The sequence below is a fragment of the Kockovaella imperatae genome, assembly GCF_002102565.1.
Source record: "Kockovaella imperatae strain NRRL Y-17943 chromosome Unknown BD324scaffold_8, whole genome shotgun sequence".
Classification (NCBI taxonomy): domain Eukaryota; kingdom Fungi; phylum Basidiomycota; class Tremellomycetes; order Tremellales; family Cuniculitremaceae; genus Kockovaella; species Kockovaella imperatae.
Window position 1 is genome coordinate 602164 of NW_019028948.1, and position 18682 is coordinate 620845.

The following is an 18682-nucleotide window of genomic DNA, read 5'->3' on the forward strand; positions in this document are numbered from 1 at the left end:
TCCGCTTGGATGGTACACAGTGGGAATGATCTACTGGGATCTCCGTGCAAGTCGGACGCACGCTGGGAAAGCAGGTGAGAGATAAAAAAATGCTCTGTGTGTGTGTGTGGATCTTTGCGTAGGACACACGTGACGATTGGGCTGGTGTCAGGATACCTCTGAGCGTATCTTAACAAGAAGCCTGTTGATATAGCTCATTGCAATAGCGATAATTCCCGAAGTGACCATCTCATTCTGACTTCCAACGAACAAAGCTGTCAGAAGTATGAGTGCCTGCGTCCGCTTTCTGTCTTTACATCCATTCAACTTTCCACTTATTATTCTTTCTTTTTCGACGTGACTCCAATCAGTGTATGCATCTCTATCATATTTGGCATTTATGACTGAGCCTCGACACGTCACTTGCCGCTCGGCCTTAAGCTGCATGTCTGCATGAGAAATCAGTAGTATTCAGCAGAGCTCAGGACTGCTCAGTAGACTTCCAAAGTCTCAGCAGGAGTTGAGGAAACGTGCACTGTATGGATCAGCAGGACCGGACGCCCGAGCTCTGGTCAGAGCACCTGCAGCAGTTTATGATTTTGTGGGCCTGAGACTCGACCGTAATGTTTTTGTCACTCACTTCATCGCAATAGACTCTTTTGCTCTACTTCGGAACGATGCCGACTTTGCAATTGGCTGAGAGTTGCCCGAAAAGTCCCAAAGGAGCGTGCGGAATTATGAGTATTCGCTTCCGCTTTTCAATCTCGCATCAATTTTTCTTTCCCTCTTATACTTCATACTTACCTTTGTATGCAACTCTGCCCATATTGAGCGTCCAATATTCAATCAGTGCAATTCATCTACCAGACTACCCAGCAACCATGCTTGCTCGTGTGTAGCTTTTGTCTTATATCTCAGGACTGACCCATGGGAACAATTCATGATACCTTCCTGGTCTGATCTGGCTTAGATTGTGAGATTCAGACCTGGACTGCGCAGAGGCAGACGAGTTCTTGACGGTGAAGATGTTGTTCAGCTCTAAAAATTCTCGATCAAGGCGGTATGGGCTTCACCTAAGACTCTCTCTAGGAGCTAGCCAATCCAGGATAAAGCTTTAGTATCGCCCCACGGACCAGACGAGAGGACGAGGCAGTAATTCAAATGATTGAAGGTACCTCGAAACCGAACCCAGTCCTCGACTTCACAAGATGGGCCGCTGTCATTGTCTCCCCTCTCCAAAGTGTGTGTTTATCATCTACGACCCAGTTAACTTGACATCCCATCACACTGTATGAGATTTATTTTCGCCGAATACCTGATCTTGTGAGAATATGCGCCTCTAAGAATTGAATTTCTTGTATATGGGCTGATCACCTCAAGACTCTTATTCTTCCACCCTTAGACCCTTCACCCCTCGAGTTTCGCAATGAGAATGTGATGCTCGAGTTGGACTTGTCTTTGAGCCTCACAGGGTCCCTTATAGGCATCGTTTTCAACTCGGTCTTACGCAGACAAAGCTGTACATGCGAACACATTTGCCGCGCCTGCCAAGAGCGACTATCCCCGCTCTCGTGTTGAGCTTTCTGCTCGAATTTATGCTCTCTGATCTATTTTTCTCTCACTCAAAACGTGTCAGGTGAGAAGCTGACCGCCTAGGGATCACAGCCACCGATGATTCTCCATGGCAAAGCTTCCTGGCCCAATCTGAGATGGCCACGGAGCGATTTGAACCTGAAGAGACTATTGAGGGGATTAGCAATAACCTGTGATTGGGAAACCCTGCACATTCTCCAGATGTACTGCACGATGAAGGCGCCATGATTGCGCCATGATTGTTCATCTCATCGCCGACACACACCGCTTATCTCTCTGTTCTTGAACAAAGCTTAGTGTGCCACAGTCTGGAGATCGACGAGGTTTGCCCCATGTGAAGCAACCACGAGTAACTCTAGCCAGCGATCTCTAGACACACGCTGAGAAAGAGCAGGATGCCCTCGAGTCCTCGATGCTGGTCCAAGAGACTGGTTAGAGGACCTCCAACACAACATAGCATGGAAATCGAAATTTATTAGATCAAATACAGGTTGTCAGGCAATGCATCATTTTCGCGAGTTCTGCCACTTCGCTTCCGCCGCCACGGACAGAGCGTGATGTACAACACCCTCGTATGTCCTTTGCATATCTGAGCAGTGATGTTTTCTTTGAGCAGCAATGTCTTTCACTGTATGTAGACCTGATCAGCACATCCTCTGCGCTTGAGGGAAGTTGATTCGTACGTTTACAGCTCCCTTATCGAACAATTCGCGAGAGTTTTTCTATCACGACCTAGAATAAACCCTGTGTAACGGGTGAGCGAGCATCGCTTGTCGCCTGGCCTCCCAAATCTGAGCGCAGACCCGGCCTCAGCCAATATGGCTGCTATCACTGCCACAGTGCAGACTATTTGCATACTGCTTTCGAGCAGACTTCCCCAGCGCCGCAAGGGCTCGTACGGGGTGTTAAGATTGTTGTGACCCCAAATTGGGTCATCACCAGGAATACCCGGGCTGGACATTCACAAAGCCTAGATGTCATGTTCTGGCTAAAAAGGCGCAGTCGTGATGGCCAGCCTCAGACTCTCTCCAGGACATCTGCGTACAGGAGGGAAGGTGGATGATAAGTGATACATGTTCGCACGCTGGCTCAATATGCCAGATGCTCTCAACCAAAAGTCTGTGAAGTGCGGGTAGCTCGTTTTTGCTTACTCAAGCGCTGTGAAGAGTATCAGGTATTGTTCTCGATGTCAAACTTACCCAGTCGTCTTTGTTGGCAGCAAATCTGTCGAACAGAGGTTCGATCTTCTCCGATGCCTTTCGCTTGCTGATCTTGTTTAAATCCGCCACACGGAAAAACGTTGGTGCAACCTCTGATAGCCATTTCGGCTCAATGGCTGTGATCTGGTGCATGTACTCCTCTGAATCATTAGTGAACAGTACCATGCTGTCGAGCTTACTGGCTGTTAGAACAAGCTCGTAGTACAGACACCATTCTGGCGGTCGCTGGAATAAAGCACTCGAAGGGTGAATGCTGACTGGCGTGCCCTCAACCAACGTCTTGTACCCCTCAGTTGGATCTGCAGAGCCATAAGCAATCGAGAGACAAGTACCGGTGCTCAAGCTGTAACTGACCCTTCTTGGCAGCGTTTCGGAAAAATCCCGAACAAATCGCCATTCTCACGCGATTGTAATTTGTTCCACAGGATACTGCTAAGTTGAGCGACCTCCTCTTAGAAGGAATGAACTCTCGACTCACCTAGCTCATGCTTGTAGCGTTCCATGATACCGATCAGTTCTGAAGATCAGCCGCGCTGAACAAGACGACTCACGTTTCCTGACGTCTTGCGCGGTTTTCATTGCACGTGTATGAATGAAATTCTCGAAACACCAAGGATTGCTGAATTTGGAGGCTTTCCAACCATTATACACCGCCTAGGAGATTAGACAGCACTGTCGTACGATACTCACAAGAAGAGTGAGTAGATCCCCCTCCGGCTGGTGGAACTTGGCCTTCTTGGCATCGGCCTGTGCCTGTTTATCCTTTGGACGGTAATAAATCTGACCTCCGGCTTGTAACATCGCCACGATTGTCAGTGCCTCTTCCGAACAGCCATAATCGACCGATTTGATCAACATCTTTGACAAGGGCGGATCCAGGGGGAAATCGGCCATCTTCCTGCCGATACGCGTGAGAAGCCCTTCATCGTCCAGAGCGCCTAAAGCATATAGCTGTTCCAGAGCAGTTATCATAGTTGCCGCAGGTGGTGGATCCATGAAATCGAAATTGATCAAGTCGTTGATACCCATTGCCTTGAGCGTCAAGATGGTCATTGCAAGATTGGTCCTCTGAATCTCGGGAATGGGATTGGGTAACATTTCGTTCCGATAAGCGATCTCCGTGTACAGTCTGTAACACTTGCCCGGGCCTGTGCGTCCAGCACGGCCAGCGCGTTGGCGAGCTTGTGCCTGAGAGATGGGCTGCAAAATGTGAGCTTTCGCCAACTTGAAACTCACAGTCACAACCAGAGAATCCATTCCGAGTTTGGGGTCATACGCATTCTGTTTCGCAAAGCCTGGGTCAATCACGTAGTAGATTCCATCAATCGTAATACTGGTCTCCGCGATATTGGTAGCGATGACCACCTTTCGTGCTCCAGGGGGTGCTGGGTCGAAGATGCGGGACTGCATTTCGGAGGGCAGAGCAGCGTAGATGGGCAGGATGAGAAGCTCAGGCACTTGCGGCCCGAGAGCTTTGACGCGTTCGAATAGGATCTCGCACGCAGTATCGATCTCCTCTTGCCCAGTGAGGAAGAGGAGAATATCTCCGGCCGGCTCCATCAAATGAATTTGCAGGATCGTAATGAGGGATGCTTCTAAGTAGTCCGGCTCTGGTTCCTTGGTGTACAGCGTCTCAACAGGGAACGTCCGGCCAGGAATCGTGAAGATGGGACATCCCCAGAAATACGTAGCAAATTTGGCTGCGTCAAGGGTGGCTGATGTGCAGATGAGTTTCAGATCCGGCCGGCGGCGACATGCTTCTGTAAAGGAGTCAGATTGAGAAGCAGAGACGGATAGACGGATAGACGAACTTTTCAAGAGGCCAAACAAAACGTCTGTGGCGACGGTACGTTCGTGCGCCTCGTCGAGCATCATAATGGAGTATTTCGAACAGTCGGGATCCACGAGCAATTCTCGTAGCAGCATACCATCGGTCTATGAAGATCAGCTCGGCACGCACCCAAAGCCAACACATACCATGTATTTGATTTTCGTCTCGGGACTGGTGATATCCTCAAATCGGACGGTATAACCAACTTCAGCGCCAAGACGACAGCCGACTTCTTCTGCGACTCGTTTGGCTACCGATACTGCGGCAACTTTCCTAGGCTGAGTGCATCCTAGCTTTCCGCACTCGAGCATCCCCTCCTCAGCAAGGTACTGAGCCATTTGAGTTGTTTTACCAGACCCAGTGTCTCCAACGACGACAAGAATTTGATTCTGACGTCAGCTAACGTCTGGAAGGCCAACGCACGTTTTTGATGGCCTCTACCAACTGACTCCTGAGTTTGTAGATGGGCAGACTTCGACGTTGTTCTTGGATACTCATGGACGTGATTTTTCCATACGTGACGACCTTGTTTGCCGCTTTCCAAGCTGGGGTTTGCGCAGCTCTTTGACTCATAAGATTTCCCTTCACATCCGACGCGAATTGTCTCTCTTGTTGATTCGCCATAGGATCCAGCCAAGGTTGAGATAGATCCCTAGATTCAGAGTCGGCCTGCTCATTCTCTTCCAACCGCTTGAGATCTCTGCGCTCCTTGGCCAGAGACGCTCCCGCTAGTGCGGCTCTATTGAGAGAGCTTTCGATCAGCACAAAGAGTCATGTGCAGGACCTACCCATCCGGAGCTTTGATGATCTTCACTGGAGAGAGCTCGAGTGTGATCTTGGTCTGTCCAGAAAGGAAGGACGGCTCAAGCTCGTTGACTTCTATATCGATATCCTCTTCAACTTCGGGATGGCCAATGGTTGCCGTAAAGTCATCGTCTATGTCGGGGTACTGATAATTAGCGCGTGCCATAAGACAAGGCTCACGTCGGCAGCGCTGACCGCACCACTGGCTATCAGCTGCTTGATCTCGAATCTCTCGGGACTCGATAATCGTTTGGCATTGCCACGTCGCCGCTCCTCAACGTGAATGATTGGAGTTGAGTTGCTGCCAGTCGCCGCCCTGGAGGCAGCTCGTCTTTCCTCGGCTAATATTTCTTCTTCTGTCTGGACCCGAAGATGAGGCCTATAAATCAGCAGGATGCGCGGCAGCAGGACTCACGACAGGTCAGCCCCAGTCTGTTGATCGACGTCTTTCATACTAAGACCAACTCGGCCGCCAGCAACGGAGATGACCTTTACTTTCACTCGGTCATTGCGTTTGACTACCTCGGAAGGAGATTGAATCCGAGTGCCGGTGATATTGGAGACATGGACCAGTCCTGAATTTTCAGTCCAGACTTTTCCTGCACGCTTACCCTCAACACGTCCACTGACTCCATCCATCGAGACGAATGCTCCAAAGTCTCTGATACCCTGGATCGTTCCATCGTAGATTTTGTACAGTATCGGTCTCGGGTCTGGGCTATCGCGATGGCCATCGCGGCTGACTGGGGGAACTCTACCGGTTATTGAGCGGTTCGCGTATCCATTGTCACGGCCGTGCATAGAAGATCCAGAGTCTGACGGTCTGTGACGCTTCGTCGAGGACTCTCCATCGATGAAATCGTCTGCTGATGGACGGGTCCGCCTGGCCGCAACCGTAGCTAGCTCCGCCATAGTGTCGTCCACATTGACCAATGGCAGGGTTTTGGCAATATCCTCCTCAAGCTGGATCGCTTTGTCAGGCATTGATAGCCCAGGGAATTTCCGTGACTGGATATCCTTCTCCCCAGAGCCATGAACAGCAGCTGTCTGTCCGTGGAGGGCCGCCTTGGCTTTGGCTGCCTTTTTCTTATATTTGGGATGCATTGTCACGATCAGACGGTCCAAATTCTGGACGAACCATGGGGGAAAATCTGCGCCGACCTCTCCCAGTCGAGACTGAAAGATCTCGAAGGATTTACTCTGCTCATGTAGCTGCAAGACAAAGATCAGGGGATGATACACCGCATACACCAGCAAGGGTGAGCTCACAGCAATGACGAACTCGGCCAGGTTCTTGTCCTGCAACTTCGTATGATTGAACAGCTCTTGAGAGACTCTGTTGACGAGGGACAGCAACTCCAGCTTGTAGAGCTCTTTGCTCGTTGACATTGTTGCGTCCTGTCAGTAACAAGCAGACCGTCAGGTTAAATCAAAGCATGTATGGTACTGAAATCTTGGGATCCGCCACCCAAATGATTATCATCAACCTTCGAGATGCATTAACACGTCACGTCATGGCTACCATCTCTATTCACGTTACCGTGTCCCATCGGTGACTGGAACGGGCATCAGCATGGAGTTCTAAACCAGCGATGATGATGGAAATTAGGGATGGGACAAGCGACTCACCGCATCCATGACTGGCATCAGAGACCAGGCGAGCGTACTTGAGAAGAGTACCTTGCTTCACTTTGAGCGGTGGTGCTACCCATCTTTTTCTTCGCTCCGCCATCTCTTCGTCCGACACGTCGACGCTCAAAGTATTCTTGACAGCGTCGATATGGATCATATCTCCATCTTGTACCAAGGCGATCGGCCCACCGACTTGTGCCTCAGGCACAACATGGCCCACAACGAATCCATGAGATCTGGAGTCAAAAGCCTGTCGACGAGGCACACTTACCCTCCACTGAAGCGGCCATCTGTCAGACAAGCTACATCGTAACCCAGACCTGCGCCCATCACAAGACTTGTTGGCTTCAACATCTCTGGCATGCCGGGTCCACCTTGCGGACCAAGATACCGAAGCACCGCGACAGTCTTTTCGCCCTGCTTGATGGAGCCACTTTCTATCGCATGCACAAAGTCTGCTTCGACGTCAAACGCTCGACATCTCCCGCTGAATTGGAGACCTTCCTTGCCAGTTATTTTCGATACTGCTCCGCCAGGCGCCAAGTTTCCTCGTAGGATTCTATACATCAGATGTCGATTGTACCGCGCGACTCACCGGATATGTCCCGTCGACTTGATGGGGTCAGAAAGTGGGCGAATGACCTTTTGATCCTTCCACTTGTGTCCATGCTTTTCAAACCATCTCTCGCAGTTCTCGCCTAAGGTCTTCCCGGTGACTGTCATCTGGTCTCCCGTCATGATTCCCTCCTTGATCAGATAGTGCATGACGTTCGGTATACCGCCAATGGTGTTGACATCCTCCATGACATATTTACCGCTGGGCTTCAAATCTGCCAAGAATGGCACGCGGTCTGAAACTTTCTGGAAATCGTCGATGGTGAGACTGATGCCGACGGAGTGAGCGATGGCAATCAGGTGAAGGACCGCATTTGTCGAGCCACCGAGGGCCATTGTGAGTGCCTTGTCTGGTGAGCGACAGGAGCCGCGGAACACTCACCATGGCATTTTCGAAAGCTTCACGAGTCATGATGTCTCTCGGTAGGATATTCTTCTCTAACAGTTCCCGCATTACAGGTCCCACCGAGTCGCATTCTGAAAGTTTCTCCGGGTATTCTGCGGGGAATGATGACGATCCTGGAAGAGCCATTCCTAAAGCCTCGGTGGCAGACGCCATCGTATTAGCCGTATACATCTGTTTGGTCAGAACATCGCCCGATTGACAAAACGTACTCCACCGCATGCTCCAGCTCCAGGACACGCATTTCGCACCGTCTCGTACCGAATCTTCTCGGCCTCATCTGTCTGACCCATAGATAGATATTTGCCGTAGCTTTGAAAGGCAGAAACGATGTCCAAGACCTCTGGTGGCCTTCCGTCCGACCCACCACCACAAGTTCCCGGCCTGATAGTTCCACCGTAAACCATGAAACCGGGTCGGTTCAATCTCCCTAATGCCATCAAGGTCCCAGGCATGTTCTTGTCACAGCCAGGAATAACGATCATGCCGTCCAACCAATGTCCACCAGCTACGGATTCGACAGAATCGGCTATCAAGTCTCGAGACTGCAAAGAATATGACACTGGAACATCAGCCGCCTTTCTCTTGATCTGACATACTGCCACGAGTGCCCATACTGATTCCATCTGAGACTGCTACGGTTCCGAATTGGTATGCAGTCACACCAGCATCGCTCAGAGATTTCTTGACCCGCTTTCCGAGCTCCAGGATATGCTTGTTGCAAGGATTTCCTTCGTACCTGATCGCAGGCTGTCAACCGCATACTTCGGGGCCCGCAAGGGGATTTCTTATACGGCAGACTCACCACACGCTAGCTACTCCCACCATGGGTTTCTGAAGATCTTCATCGTTTTCAATACCGTCTGTCGCATACAACATAGCCTATGCAAGAGATACGTTATCCCTCTGTCACCGATAGCGACGGTTAAGCCGCGCCGCCGCCGCGCCCTCACCTGCGAAGCTCCTTGATCCTTGGGTTGGGTGATTGTACGAGAGTAACGGTTGGGAATGGCAGAGGCAGACTGAGCTGAGCTCGTGTGAGCTGCTCGCCGGGCAAAGTGTATAGCCACGTCGTTCATGATAGGATTCCTCAACGGAAGCATCTTCGTGGCCGAATGATGCTCGCAGTGGGTTGAAGATGAGAGATGCAGCAAGCATGCACTTCTTTGTGACTCGAAATCCAACATGGTGGAGGGCGGAGGTGACTGAAATTTAACACGTCACGTTTACAATCCTCCATGGCGCGGTCAAGCTATCACATCCCATCTCTGGATTCTAACGACTACCAGAGCATGTAGCTCTGAAGCAGAGCAATCGAAGATGATGACAGAGGAGGAAGGTGCGTAGAACAGACCTTGTATTGAGTAGCATGCCTGATACTCATTCACAACAGAATCGAAGCAGTTGCTCGACCTCTTGGAGTCCTCGAGTGGATCCAAACGCCTGTTACCACATTCGACCGCCTCATCTTATCTTGACCAGCTCCAGAGCTCATACCTAGACCAGGTCATTCAAGAGCCCTCGATAGTGACTGCTGAAGCTGCTAGGCTGGAAACGGACATTACCAATCTCTGTTATCGGGAATACCCATTGTTCATATCCGTTCATCAGTGCTCTACCGCCGTACGGAATGCTTTCAACGACTTCGATCAGAGCCTCTCGAGGCTCCTGTCGTCCGTGCCGGAGTTGGAGTCAGAGTGTAAATCTTTTGCGGACAACACATTACGTCTGCAAGTTACTCGACGCAAAGCCGGTTTATTGCTAGAGTACCAGGATAAGATTGGCGAGTTGATCAACATGCCCCGCTTGATGGAGACCTGTGTACGAAATGGCTTTTATCAAGACGCAATAGACATCGCCGATCACGCCCATCACCTGTTTCAGGACTATGGCTCATTTCCGCTCGTTGAAGACCTCATGTCAGAGATTACGGCCGTTTCTCAATTGATGACCGTCCAGCTCGTCAATCTCCTACGCGAAACCATAAAGTTGCCCAATTTAATGAAGACGGTCGGATTCATTCGAAGGCTCAACATCATGCCCGACGCGGATCTCTCAGTCGTTTATCTCTCTAGCCGACTGTACAATTTTGAAAGGCACATTGGAGAACTCACACCCAGCCAACTAGATCCTATTCGTTTCATCCGCAGATATATCGACCTCTTTCGAGAGCATGTCTACGACATAATCACTCAGTTCACGGCAGTCTTCGGGAGCGATGCCGTGCTCGAGTCCTTCGCCACTACTTGCGTCTCAAAATTGGTCCAGGTCGTGCTCGACCAGATGCCTTCAATTGCCAGCGATCCGACAGCTCTCTCCTCCCTTCTAGTTCAGCTCGGGTACTGCGCTATGTCCTTCTCGCGTCTGGGCCTCGATTTCTCACCTTATTTCTCTCTCCCCTTCTCAGATCAGGTTCTCCACTCTTTTAAGCACTTATTGGCGGAAGCGAATGCAGACCTGGCGGCTGGTTTCGAGCGATCCATGCAAAGTCACACATCGCTATCCCACCACATCCTCATGGCTGACGGTCCGCCCGCTGAGCATTACGACTCCCATCACACCGAAATACCACCTCACACTTCCCACATCCCTCCCCTAGCTATGTTTGTCAACGCTCATCTCTCAGCGTTGAATCAATTACGACTTCTCGCACCTCAACATCTAAGTGGTAAATTGATAGCGATTCAAACCGACCATTTGGCATCTGCAACAGCAAACACCTTTGAGTTCTTGGAGCAGGCAATGTCGCCTACGGAGCCATCGCGAAGCGATACCAATCACCGGCGATCGATATCCTCACCCAGGTCGCGCCTGGTTCGCCAGAATACAGAGACCCTGCTGGCTCCAGAGCAGCGCGCACTACGGCAAAAGCAGTCTTGGCAATCCGTGATGACATTTGGGCGGACTTGGCTGAGCAGTATGCAATATTTGCGCCACGCCATGTGTCACGACATCTTCCAGATGGATGATTTCCCGGCTTTCTCGGAGCTCGACATCTTCCAACAGCGTCTGTCGGAATGGACCCTCGAGCGGTCCGGTTCTGAAACCACAGCCGAAGCGGAAACAGGTCTCTTGTCTGGCTCTGGAAGCTCGCTGTCGGCACCAGCTCCAGTTGGTCAAGCTGTCAGCAACTCGACTCCTGACGAGTCCTATGAGGATCATGTTGCGTCGACACCCGAGTTGACGGGGCGTAACGGGGAGCAAAGTATCGGTGACCGACAATCCCTTGATATGCCTGACAATTTGACGGCGGTGGGACGAGTGCCGACACCCGAGTTGACGGGGCGCAACGGGGAGCAAAGTAGCGGTGACCGACAATCCCTTGATATGCCCGACAATTTAACGGCGGCGGGACGAGCGCCGACACCCGAGTTGACGGGGCGCAACGGGGAGCAAAGTATCGGTGACCGACAATCCCTTGATATGCCCGACAATTTGACGGCGGTGGGACGACCATCAAGCATGCTAGCCGACAGCTCATCCCATCTGGAAACTCTTGATCATAACGATGACAATGAGCTGGGCGATGCCGGGCTGACGGAGCCGTCTTTTGAGCCACTGCCTACGCATGAACCGGACGGATTGGAGTCACCAACACCAGATTTCTCTGCGACAGACGTCACAGCTATCGAGGATGCAGAGTCCGTTGTACCAGCTGACGGCACGGGGACGGCCGCATCTGAGCCTGCAAGTCAGGCAGATGAAGAGCCAATTACTGGCCCGGCCACGAAAAAGAAGAAGAAGAAGAAGGGCAAACGACCTGCATAAGAAAGTCTGGAATGCATACGGACGTGTACAATCATAGCATCGTGAGATAGTTGGACGGGGCGATCTAGATATGGTCAGCACTGGTAATCAAGGGCCAGCTCACTCCAGTCTGTCCACTCGGTGTGCGGACTTGGAACCACTTGCCGGTGTTGTCAATGACTTCGAGAAGATCGCCTTTGGCAAATGAGACTTCGTTTGGATCATCCGGATTAGCGTTGTATGCATACATCGCTCTATTGCAATGTTAGCGTCCCTTCGTTTAGTACAGTATGAGACCCACTTTGCTCGCTGGACCGTCGGATGCTGCACGGTGTCTGTAGGTTGACCGCTAAGATCGCCGACTTGTCCGAATTGGGGCGCTCCATGTTCAGGTCCAGCAGAACCATATGGAATGGCAGTGTTGGCCGCAGGCACCGAAGCATACGCGCCACCGTTCTGTCCAGTGATGTTTCCGTTGCCACTACTGGCCACACCGGCGCCCAGACCGCTATCTGCCTCGTAATTCGCTACACCTTTGGGTGTTCGAACGCTGTGTCGCGGCCCGACGGATGCTCCGCCCCTGCCCCCAAAACTGAGAAGATTGTGGAAAAGTGTCCCTTCCTCTGAGGTGAGGTAAAGTATCCAGATTAGCTATTACAGTCAGTAAATGGGCAAGAAGTATTGACACTTACATCAACGATGGCGATGAGGAGCCAGCCGACGCCGACTGAGATCAGAGAGCCCGCCGAGTCGAAGAGGAAATTAGCACCGTATATGGAGAAAACTTCAGCAATCGCTGCGAAGACTGCGATCTGAAAGCGATGGATGGCAAGCTGATCGGTACAGATAGCGAGGCTGATAAATGAGTCACGGTTGAGGCTATCGCAGACTCACAAAAGATGAATCGTGACAGCTCTGAACACCGTTAAAAATGTTCGTCGTGTGATCCTTCGACTCACAGTTGAATCCAAATGCTGTACCAAAGGTATTTACAGACGGGCTCGCTATTGCCCCTTATTGAAGAGTCAAACTGAGCCTCGGCTGCGATTTGACCGGCAAAGGCGATGATCCATGCTGGGAAAGCTAGAGCGAAGGTGACCAAGAACAGAGGATGAGATAGGACGTGACCAGTCGAAAAGTCGTTGAGCATGTTGGTCGATACACTGGGAAGAGGTTTGGAGGGTGAGCCAATGCCATGCAGGATGGAAACAAGATGACCAACCCAGGGATGAGCGCCGTCTATGATTGTCTTCTGAGGCTGCGCTATTGTGACAGGGCTTGCAGAGCGGACGTGGAATGGCCGCGGCTGTCTGTCTCGAAGGGCAAGTAACAAAGAAAGAATGAAAGCACGAAACGCCAAATAATGTTGTTGATGTTGAAGGGGGGGCAGCCAAAACTTTATATTAATTGATTGTGGTTTGAGCATTTATCCCCATTAGCCTGGCAATATTATGTATTATTAGACTGTACAGCTTCCATAACATACTAATTCGCCACCCGCCTACCATCCCATCCATCTGTCCGTAAACGGCGCGGACGAGGTGCTACTACTACACACCGAACTGGGTCATGTCCATATGCCCATGCTGTGAAATCCAACAACCAGCTCAGTACTGCTCACAATGTCTACGAGAAGGGTGAGACCCACGAATCTGTCTAACGCGACACTCACTTACCCCTCACATATTATACAGGGTGGCAACCCATCATCGTCTCAGTCACTCCTTACGTGCACAATGCGCCTCGTCAATTGTCACCTCGAGCCAGATATTGACTGAAGGGTCGAGAAGTTTGGACGTGTGGCGCCGTATCCGTGCCGAGGTGGCTCTGGCAGAAAGGAGAGTCCGAAGACTCGTTCAGAAAATTCAGAGTATTGAGTCTGAGCTCGCAGGTCAGCCCTAATTGAGTGATGATTTACTGATCCACTCGCAGGCGATGTTCCCGATCCATTTCGAGTTCAGAGACGACACCAGAAGCCGACGATGACAGACAGAGACGTCGAAGCTCGTCATCAGGAGATCATCCAAAGGCAAAGTGACGTGGATCATCGACTTGTTCACGCAAGAAGAGTACTGGTCAAGGAAGCTGTCACAGTCTTCGGTCTGCAAGATGGGGACATCCCGTCCATTGCTGGTCTACCGGTACCACTTCATTATGACCTCAGGAGTGAGTTCTCGCGAGGCCAAATCGCAATCTTACATCTAGAACAACCCTCATTTATGATGAATGCTGCGATCTCTCATGTAATTCATCTCCTCCGCATGCTCTCGATATACCTCTCCATCGCGTTGCCGTTCCAGCCCGACTATCCGAAGCATTTCCACGTCGGCCGTCCGATAATCAGGGCCAATCTACCGTTCCTACAAACGTCTAAATATCGAGAAGCTTATCCCCTGTGGATATCGTCGACAGCCTGGAAGACTGACCTCAAGTCACGGGCGAAGCATCGCAATTTTCTGCAGACATTTGGGCTCCTGGCGCACTCAGTCTCGTATCTCGCTTGGAGCCAGGGCGTTCAGGGTATTGGCATCCCAGACGATTCGATCGACTCCGTCCAGATCCCTGTCACATCGCTCGTGAGACTTCTCAGAACGACAGCAGATTCTCCCTCGCTGGGTCACAGGGCCCATGAGCCTGGTACTGCGTTCCTACCGCATCTTGGATTCGGTCTCGACGTCTCTCGAGTCGTGGCATGGACCTCAGTGACAGAATCTGCGGATGATGGCGAGCAAACCGACGAATGGGACGTGGTGGAAGCTTGACATATGCATGGTATTCACGGTACGGGGAATTAAGTTTAAGGCTTGGTGAAGAAGTACATTGAAGCATACTGAACACTGATCAAGGAGCCCTCCACCGTGCACTGCTATCAGCATCTTGTCTATGTTTGCCGACTCACCTTGGAAGGAGGCTGTCCACCGCTCGTGTATAGTCGATACACGTAAGAGGCCAGGCCGTTTTGACCCGGCAGAGCTTCGAGCTGCAGCCACGCAACGTCGGTGGCCTTGTTCGGCGCGTCGACGCTATCAAGCTTTTTCAAGATCACGCTCGAGGTCGCGCTCTCGAACTTTGGAGACGCAGCCGTCGTATTAGGCATGTTGCTGCATGTTTTGTTGGCCTTCTTAGAAGGGAATCTTACTCACACAAAGTAATGGTGGATGTCCACTCGGGGTCCGACCCTAGTGGGAAAGGGCAGCAATTTGAGAGCCATCTTTGGGAGCATGCTGGAGATTGTCTGGATGGGGAGATGGGTGAAGTCGACGACTGGCGCGATATCATAGAGACTCCTCTGATCAGTGTTCGAGATTAGGTGAGACTTACCTGGCCACAGCGCCGATGGAAACCCATGATCCCCCGGAGCAAGTGTAATTCTGCACTCCCCTACCAACCGTTGCAATGACCTGATTCTGATCACTGGGAGACGTAAATTTCGCGGGTGCAGGCACGACTATGTCGGAGGTAGCGAGGTCTCCTGAATTGGTACTCAAGAGTCGGGTGAAGTCGGCCGGTATAGCTGTCCCAAAGACTACAAGGGGTGCAAGAAGGAGACAAAGAGCGACCGACATGACGAAGTGGTGATTCCAGCCGAGTTATGTGATGAAGAAAACGAAACTTATCGGGATGGAAGCTGGAGGGATGAAGAGCAACCTCGAGCAGTAAGAAAGACTCTTATACATGTTGAGTATGGTTTCCAAAGGCACTTCGGATGATATGGGAGGTGTACCTGTATTAAAGCCCTTGGAGACGCCCGGTGTCCAAGACGACATAATCACGGTCTCTTGGTACCCATCCATCCGTCTCTGCCGCGACGTGTTGCCGCTAGTTTCCAGGCACAGGGCCACTTTCTTCACTCCTGCACTTGCTGAATCACCAGTGCCTCGTAACAAGAGGTACATAAAGCTTGGCCGTCCTTTGGGAAGAACAGATTGTTGGCAAAGGCTGAGCTGCAATGCTGAGAACACGTCAGCGCCAAGCGGTAGAGGGTAGAGCACCGGCCATGTGTCCATGCTCAGCGACTTACGGAGCATACAAAGCATTCCTTGTGCCATTTCGCACCCATGGCACTGACGGCGACATCCGGTATCGGTTGCTGACATGCCTTGCACTTTGGCTTGTGAAGTCGAATGTGACAATTTTCGCAGTATGGGTGACCCTTGTGAATGACGAAGGGATTGGTTTCGCCTTCCTCTTCCTGCTCTGCGCCTGTAGCCCCGGGTGCAGACGACTTTGAAGGATCCAAAAAGGGATCACCGCACTCCGAGCAGAAGAAGTGCAACTCGTGATAGAACCGCTCGCCCAGACCAGGATCATTCAATGTCACAAATCGAGAGTCCACAATCGGAGTCTTGCAATGATAGCATCGATGGGCGAATCTCTGTTATGTGGTCAGCCAGACAGGCGTACGCTCTTATATGCAGACTTGCGTCATGGTAATCCAAGTGGCAATATGCTTTGCCTTCCCACTCGAAGCTACTGACGTGCTCCAACAGACCGCCGCACTCGTCACACTTGAAGCACCCAGGATGCCATCTTTGTTTCATCGCGTTGACGATTCTGCCGATGATGGGCTGCCGACAGCCCGCACAGAGTATGGCCTGCGTCGGATGCACTCTGGTAGGCATGTCGAGAGCGATGCTTTGAGACAGCGGAGATTTCTCTTCGTCGGAGTGCTCTGTGGAAACGGATATAACTGGAAGGCCCGAGAGGATCACACCAGTCCGCCCAGGTGATGGCGGATCATCGTCTGGTAGAGTGATGATTGGTATTTGGATGGATATAGCCGGCACGGTGGGCGATTGCGAGGATGCAATAGGATTTGCAGTAGGAGATACAGGCACAGGCGATTCTCCACGCTCTTCCTCGACGATTGAAGGCTGCTTTCTGTCCATCCTCCATCGAGAGGTTTGACCCTTTTCGCCGAGGTTTCCCCGGTCCAAGCTCCTCGAACCATTGACTGTGACTGGCGGCTGTGGAAGAGGGCGTTTTGTAGGCGAGGAGAATCCCATACGGTCCAAGGATCTGATTGACGAGATGGTATCGGAACGTTCCACGGTCGCGATGATGCCCGGCGTTGAGGGTGACCAGTTTCTTTCATCCGTAGCATTAGAAGCCTGAAAGGCTGATGGTTTCACAACTGGAGAAGGTAGTGGCCGTGAAGGCGCAATCGGGGCTGGAGTAGTCTCCTGTACGACCACTCTTGCCGAGTCCTGGCCTGTGGTTGCAAACGCAGACTCTCCGCCGCCATTGAAACGAGCTCTATCTCTCTCCTTCTTCCTCTCCAAAAAGGTACGAAATACTGGCGGCTCGTAAGGAGCTCTGGGTTGCGCAGCGGGTATGGGAATGATACCATCTGGTGTGTGACTGACTCCGGAAGAGTACGAGGCGTTGTTGGTGTCAGGAATGATATTGCTGTGTTGCTGACTGATGGCTCGCTCCAGGTGAGAAAGTGAGTAGCCATTTCGGGTGTTGCTAGGTCCGGCCATCGACTCCGAGGATGGGATCTGGGACTGATCCCCATAAAACAAGGGTCCACCACCGGTAAGTTGACTAGTATCCATGACTTTACGACAATGCTGAGCAGCTCATCGATCAAAGGTGTGTCGATGGTCGAGGTATCGGATGGTGAAAAGGTCTCAACATTTTTGTTCAATGATTATTATTACAAAAAGCATGAGATGAGACAAGCTTGCACGCACGGCGCGAACCGCGTCGACGAATTAGCCACGTGGCTCTCTTTCATTCTGCATGAGATCTCGCAACGTCGGACCAGCTGAGGTAGACTATGAGCAGCTGCGCCTTGTCGGACAGCACACAGGATAGGCTGTGAGACTCACTCGGGTACGGCAAGGGGTATCTCAACACCTTTCAGATCTGGGTGTTGCTGCTCAATGACAGACATTATGCGGTCAAAGAGCACTTGATAGCCTTCGGAAGTCAAATGCAGTCCATCACTGAAAGATCATATCAGCAGGCATTACAATCACGAGACTCACTAGAAATATGGCGAGAGTTGGTCGTCTGTGTCCCCACCTGCCGCCTGGAGGATAGCAGTGTACATGTCGACCGCGGGCAACGACAATTCCTCTGCCACCGCCAGGCATGCTTGCGCATAAAGTTGGGTATTGCTCGTATCCCTGTCCGGGCGAAATTTCCCGATGACTGGCGGAGGCGTTATCAGGATGACTCTGACATCCTTCAGGTAATTGTCCGACTTTGGATCTGTGACCAGTTGGATAAACTGCCGCAAATTGGCCTTGTATTCTTCCAGAGGAACGTGCTGGGACTCTCCTTGATTCACGGAATCGTTCGCTCCTGTCCTTCAGCACCTGTCGCTACATCGTTCTCACCTAGCCAGAGGGTCAGGAGGCGAATAGACTGATTCTGATGTGATCGAATCACTCTCTTGAACACCGGCAGAGCCCTGCACTGTCAATCGGGGCTGATTGCTGCAACGGCTCACCATCTAGTATTGTAGCCTGGCAGGAAATGAGCTCATACTGTCCGTGAAAAGGGTCTCACCGCTGAAGCCCCGATTCACGACGTCCAATCTCCGCTCGTAATGTTGTGCCATCCGCTGGTACAAGGAACCACTTGCACATGTTTGGGTGAGCGAGTCCCCCTGAGGGCGTCAAATAAGCCTTTGACAAGATAGACACCTACGAACAACACAATGGCATCCACGTAGGATGTCGAGGACATTCTGGTCCTGAGCGATGAGTCAGATTACAGACAGAGTAGAACTCTGGACTTGGTTATTGATGCCTATAGCCTAACTTTGAGATATTTGATTATGTAATGAATGTCATGTTCTGTCGCCACCTCGGTAGCACCCAGTCATGTCACCTTTCGCCTCATAAC

The 18682-nt window shown here is 51.4% G+C and overlaps 8 protein-coding genes across 8 annotated transcripts; 2 read left to right on the forward strand and 6 right to left on the reverse strand.

Moving 5' to 3' along the window:
- Positions 1 to 2679: 2679 nt before the first annotated feature.
- Positions 2680 to 6816, reverse strand: BD324DRAFT_642577 (P-loop containing nucleoside triphosphate hydrolase protein; the record flags this gene model as incomplete). Its single annotated transcript, XM_022017495.1, has 16 exons — positions 2680 to 2730; positions 2772 to 2932; positions 2972 to 3091; positions 3147 to 3221; positions 3271 to 3309; positions 3344 to 3446; positions 3483 to 3992; positions 4029 to 4552; positions 4604 to 4727; positions 4770 to 5012; positions 5047 to 5374; positions 5412 to 5572; positions 5608 to 5806; positions 5843 to 6002; positions 6039 to 6639; positions 6697 to 6816. 16 exons carry the CDS (start codon positions 6814 to 6816, stop codon positions 2680 to 2682), a joined length of 3519 nt encoding a protein of 1172 aa, XP_021870540.1.
- An 87-nt stretch (positions 6817 to 6903) lies between these two features.
- On the reverse strand, positions 6904 to 9223 carry BD324DRAFT_628849 (dihydroxy-acid/6-phosphogluconate dehydratase). The gene is made up of 9 exons (XM_022016150.1): positions 9031 to 9223; positions 8883 to 8959; positions 8677 to 8816; positions 8290 to 8639; positions 8057 to 8251; positions 7655 to 8019; positions 7331 to 7618; positions 7057 to 7295; positions 6904 to 6983 (listed from the first exon to the last, which is right to left on the reverse strand). The coding sequence occupies exons 1-9, from the start codon at positions 9178 to 9180 to the stop codon at positions 6964 to 6966; spliced, it is 1824 nt and encodes a 607-aa protein (XP_021870541.1). The 5' UTR covers positions 9181 to 9223; the 3' UTR covers positions 6904 to 6963.
- Positions 9224 to 9341: 118 nt separating this feature from the next.
- On the forward strand, positions 9342 to 11845 carry BD324DRAFT_681929 (Dor1-like family-domain-containing protein; the record flags this gene model as incomplete). The annotated part of the gene is made up of 2 exons (XM_022019131.1): positions 9342 to 9416; positions 9471 to 11845. Exons 1-2 carry the CDS (start codon positions 9398 to 9400, stop codon positions 11843 to 11845), a joined length of 2394 nt encoding a protein of 797 aa, XP_021870542.1. The 5' UTR covers positions 9342 to 9397.
- A 31-nt stretch (positions 11846 to 11876) lies between these two features.
- BD324DRAFT_651682 (hypothetical protein) lies at positions 11877 to 12974 on the reverse strand (the record flags this gene model as incomplete). Its single annotated transcript, XM_022018373.1, has 6 exons — positions 11877 to 11909; positions 11949 to 12078; positions 12126 to 12475; positions 12517 to 12679; positions 12719 to 12739; positions 12784 to 12974. 6 exons carry the CDS (start codon positions 12972 to 12974, stop codon positions 11877 to 11879), a joined length of 888 nt encoding a protein of 295 aa, XP_021870543.1.
- A 321-nt stretch (positions 12975 to 13295) lies between these two features.
- On the forward strand, positions 13296 to 14608 carry BD324DRAFT_628867 (UV radiation resistance protein and autophagy-related subunit 14-domain-containing protein). The gene is made up of 4 exons (XM_022016151.1): positions 13296 to 13461; positions 13519 to 13715; positions 13757 to 13990; positions 14030 to 14608. Exons 1-4 carry the CDS (start codon positions 13394 to 13396, stop codon positions 14584 to 14586), a joined length of 1056 nt encoding a protein of 351 aa, XP_021870544.1. The 5' UTR covers positions 13296 to 13393; the 3' UTR covers positions 14587 to 14608.
- BD324DRAFT_628870 (hypothetical protein) lies at positions 14609 to 15485 on the reverse strand. The gene is made up of 4 exons (XM_022016152.1): positions 15146 to 15485; positions 14968 to 15108; positions 14724 to 14925; positions 14609 to 14687 (listed from the first exon to the last, which is right to left on the reverse strand). The coding sequence occupies exons 1-4, from the start codon at positions 15388 to 15390 to the stop codon at positions 14622 to 14624; spliced, it is 654 nt and encodes a 217-aa protein (XP_021870545.1). The 5' UTR covers positions 15391 to 15485; the 3' UTR covers positions 14609 to 14621.
- A 186-nt stretch (positions 15486 to 15671) lies between these two features.
- On the reverse strand, positions 15672 to 17307 carry BD324DRAFT_580570 (hypothetical protein; the record flags this gene model as incomplete). The annotated part of the gene is made up of 3 exons (XM_022013445.1): positions 15672 to 15776; positions 15846 to 16197; positions 16229 to 17307. The coding sequence occupies 3 exons, from the start codon at positions 17305 to 17307 to the stop codon at positions 15672 to 15674; spliced, it is 1536 nt and encodes a 511-aa protein (XP_021870546.1).
- Positions 17308 to 17560: 253 nt separating this feature from the next.
- On the reverse strand, positions 17561 to 18523 carry BD324DRAFT_651686 (SGNH hydrolase-type esterase domain-containing protein; the record flags this gene model as incomplete). Its single annotated transcript, XM_022018374.1, has 7 exons — positions 17561 to 17594; positions 17659 to 17775; positions 17818 to 18136; positions 18172 to 18245; positions 18285 to 18300; positions 18344 to 18443; positions 18485 to 18523. 7 exons carry the CDS (start codon positions 18521 to 18523, stop codon positions 17561 to 17563), a joined length of 699 nt encoding a protein of 232 aa, XP_021870547.1.
- Between the last annotated feature and the right edge of the window lie 159 nt (positions 18524 to 18682).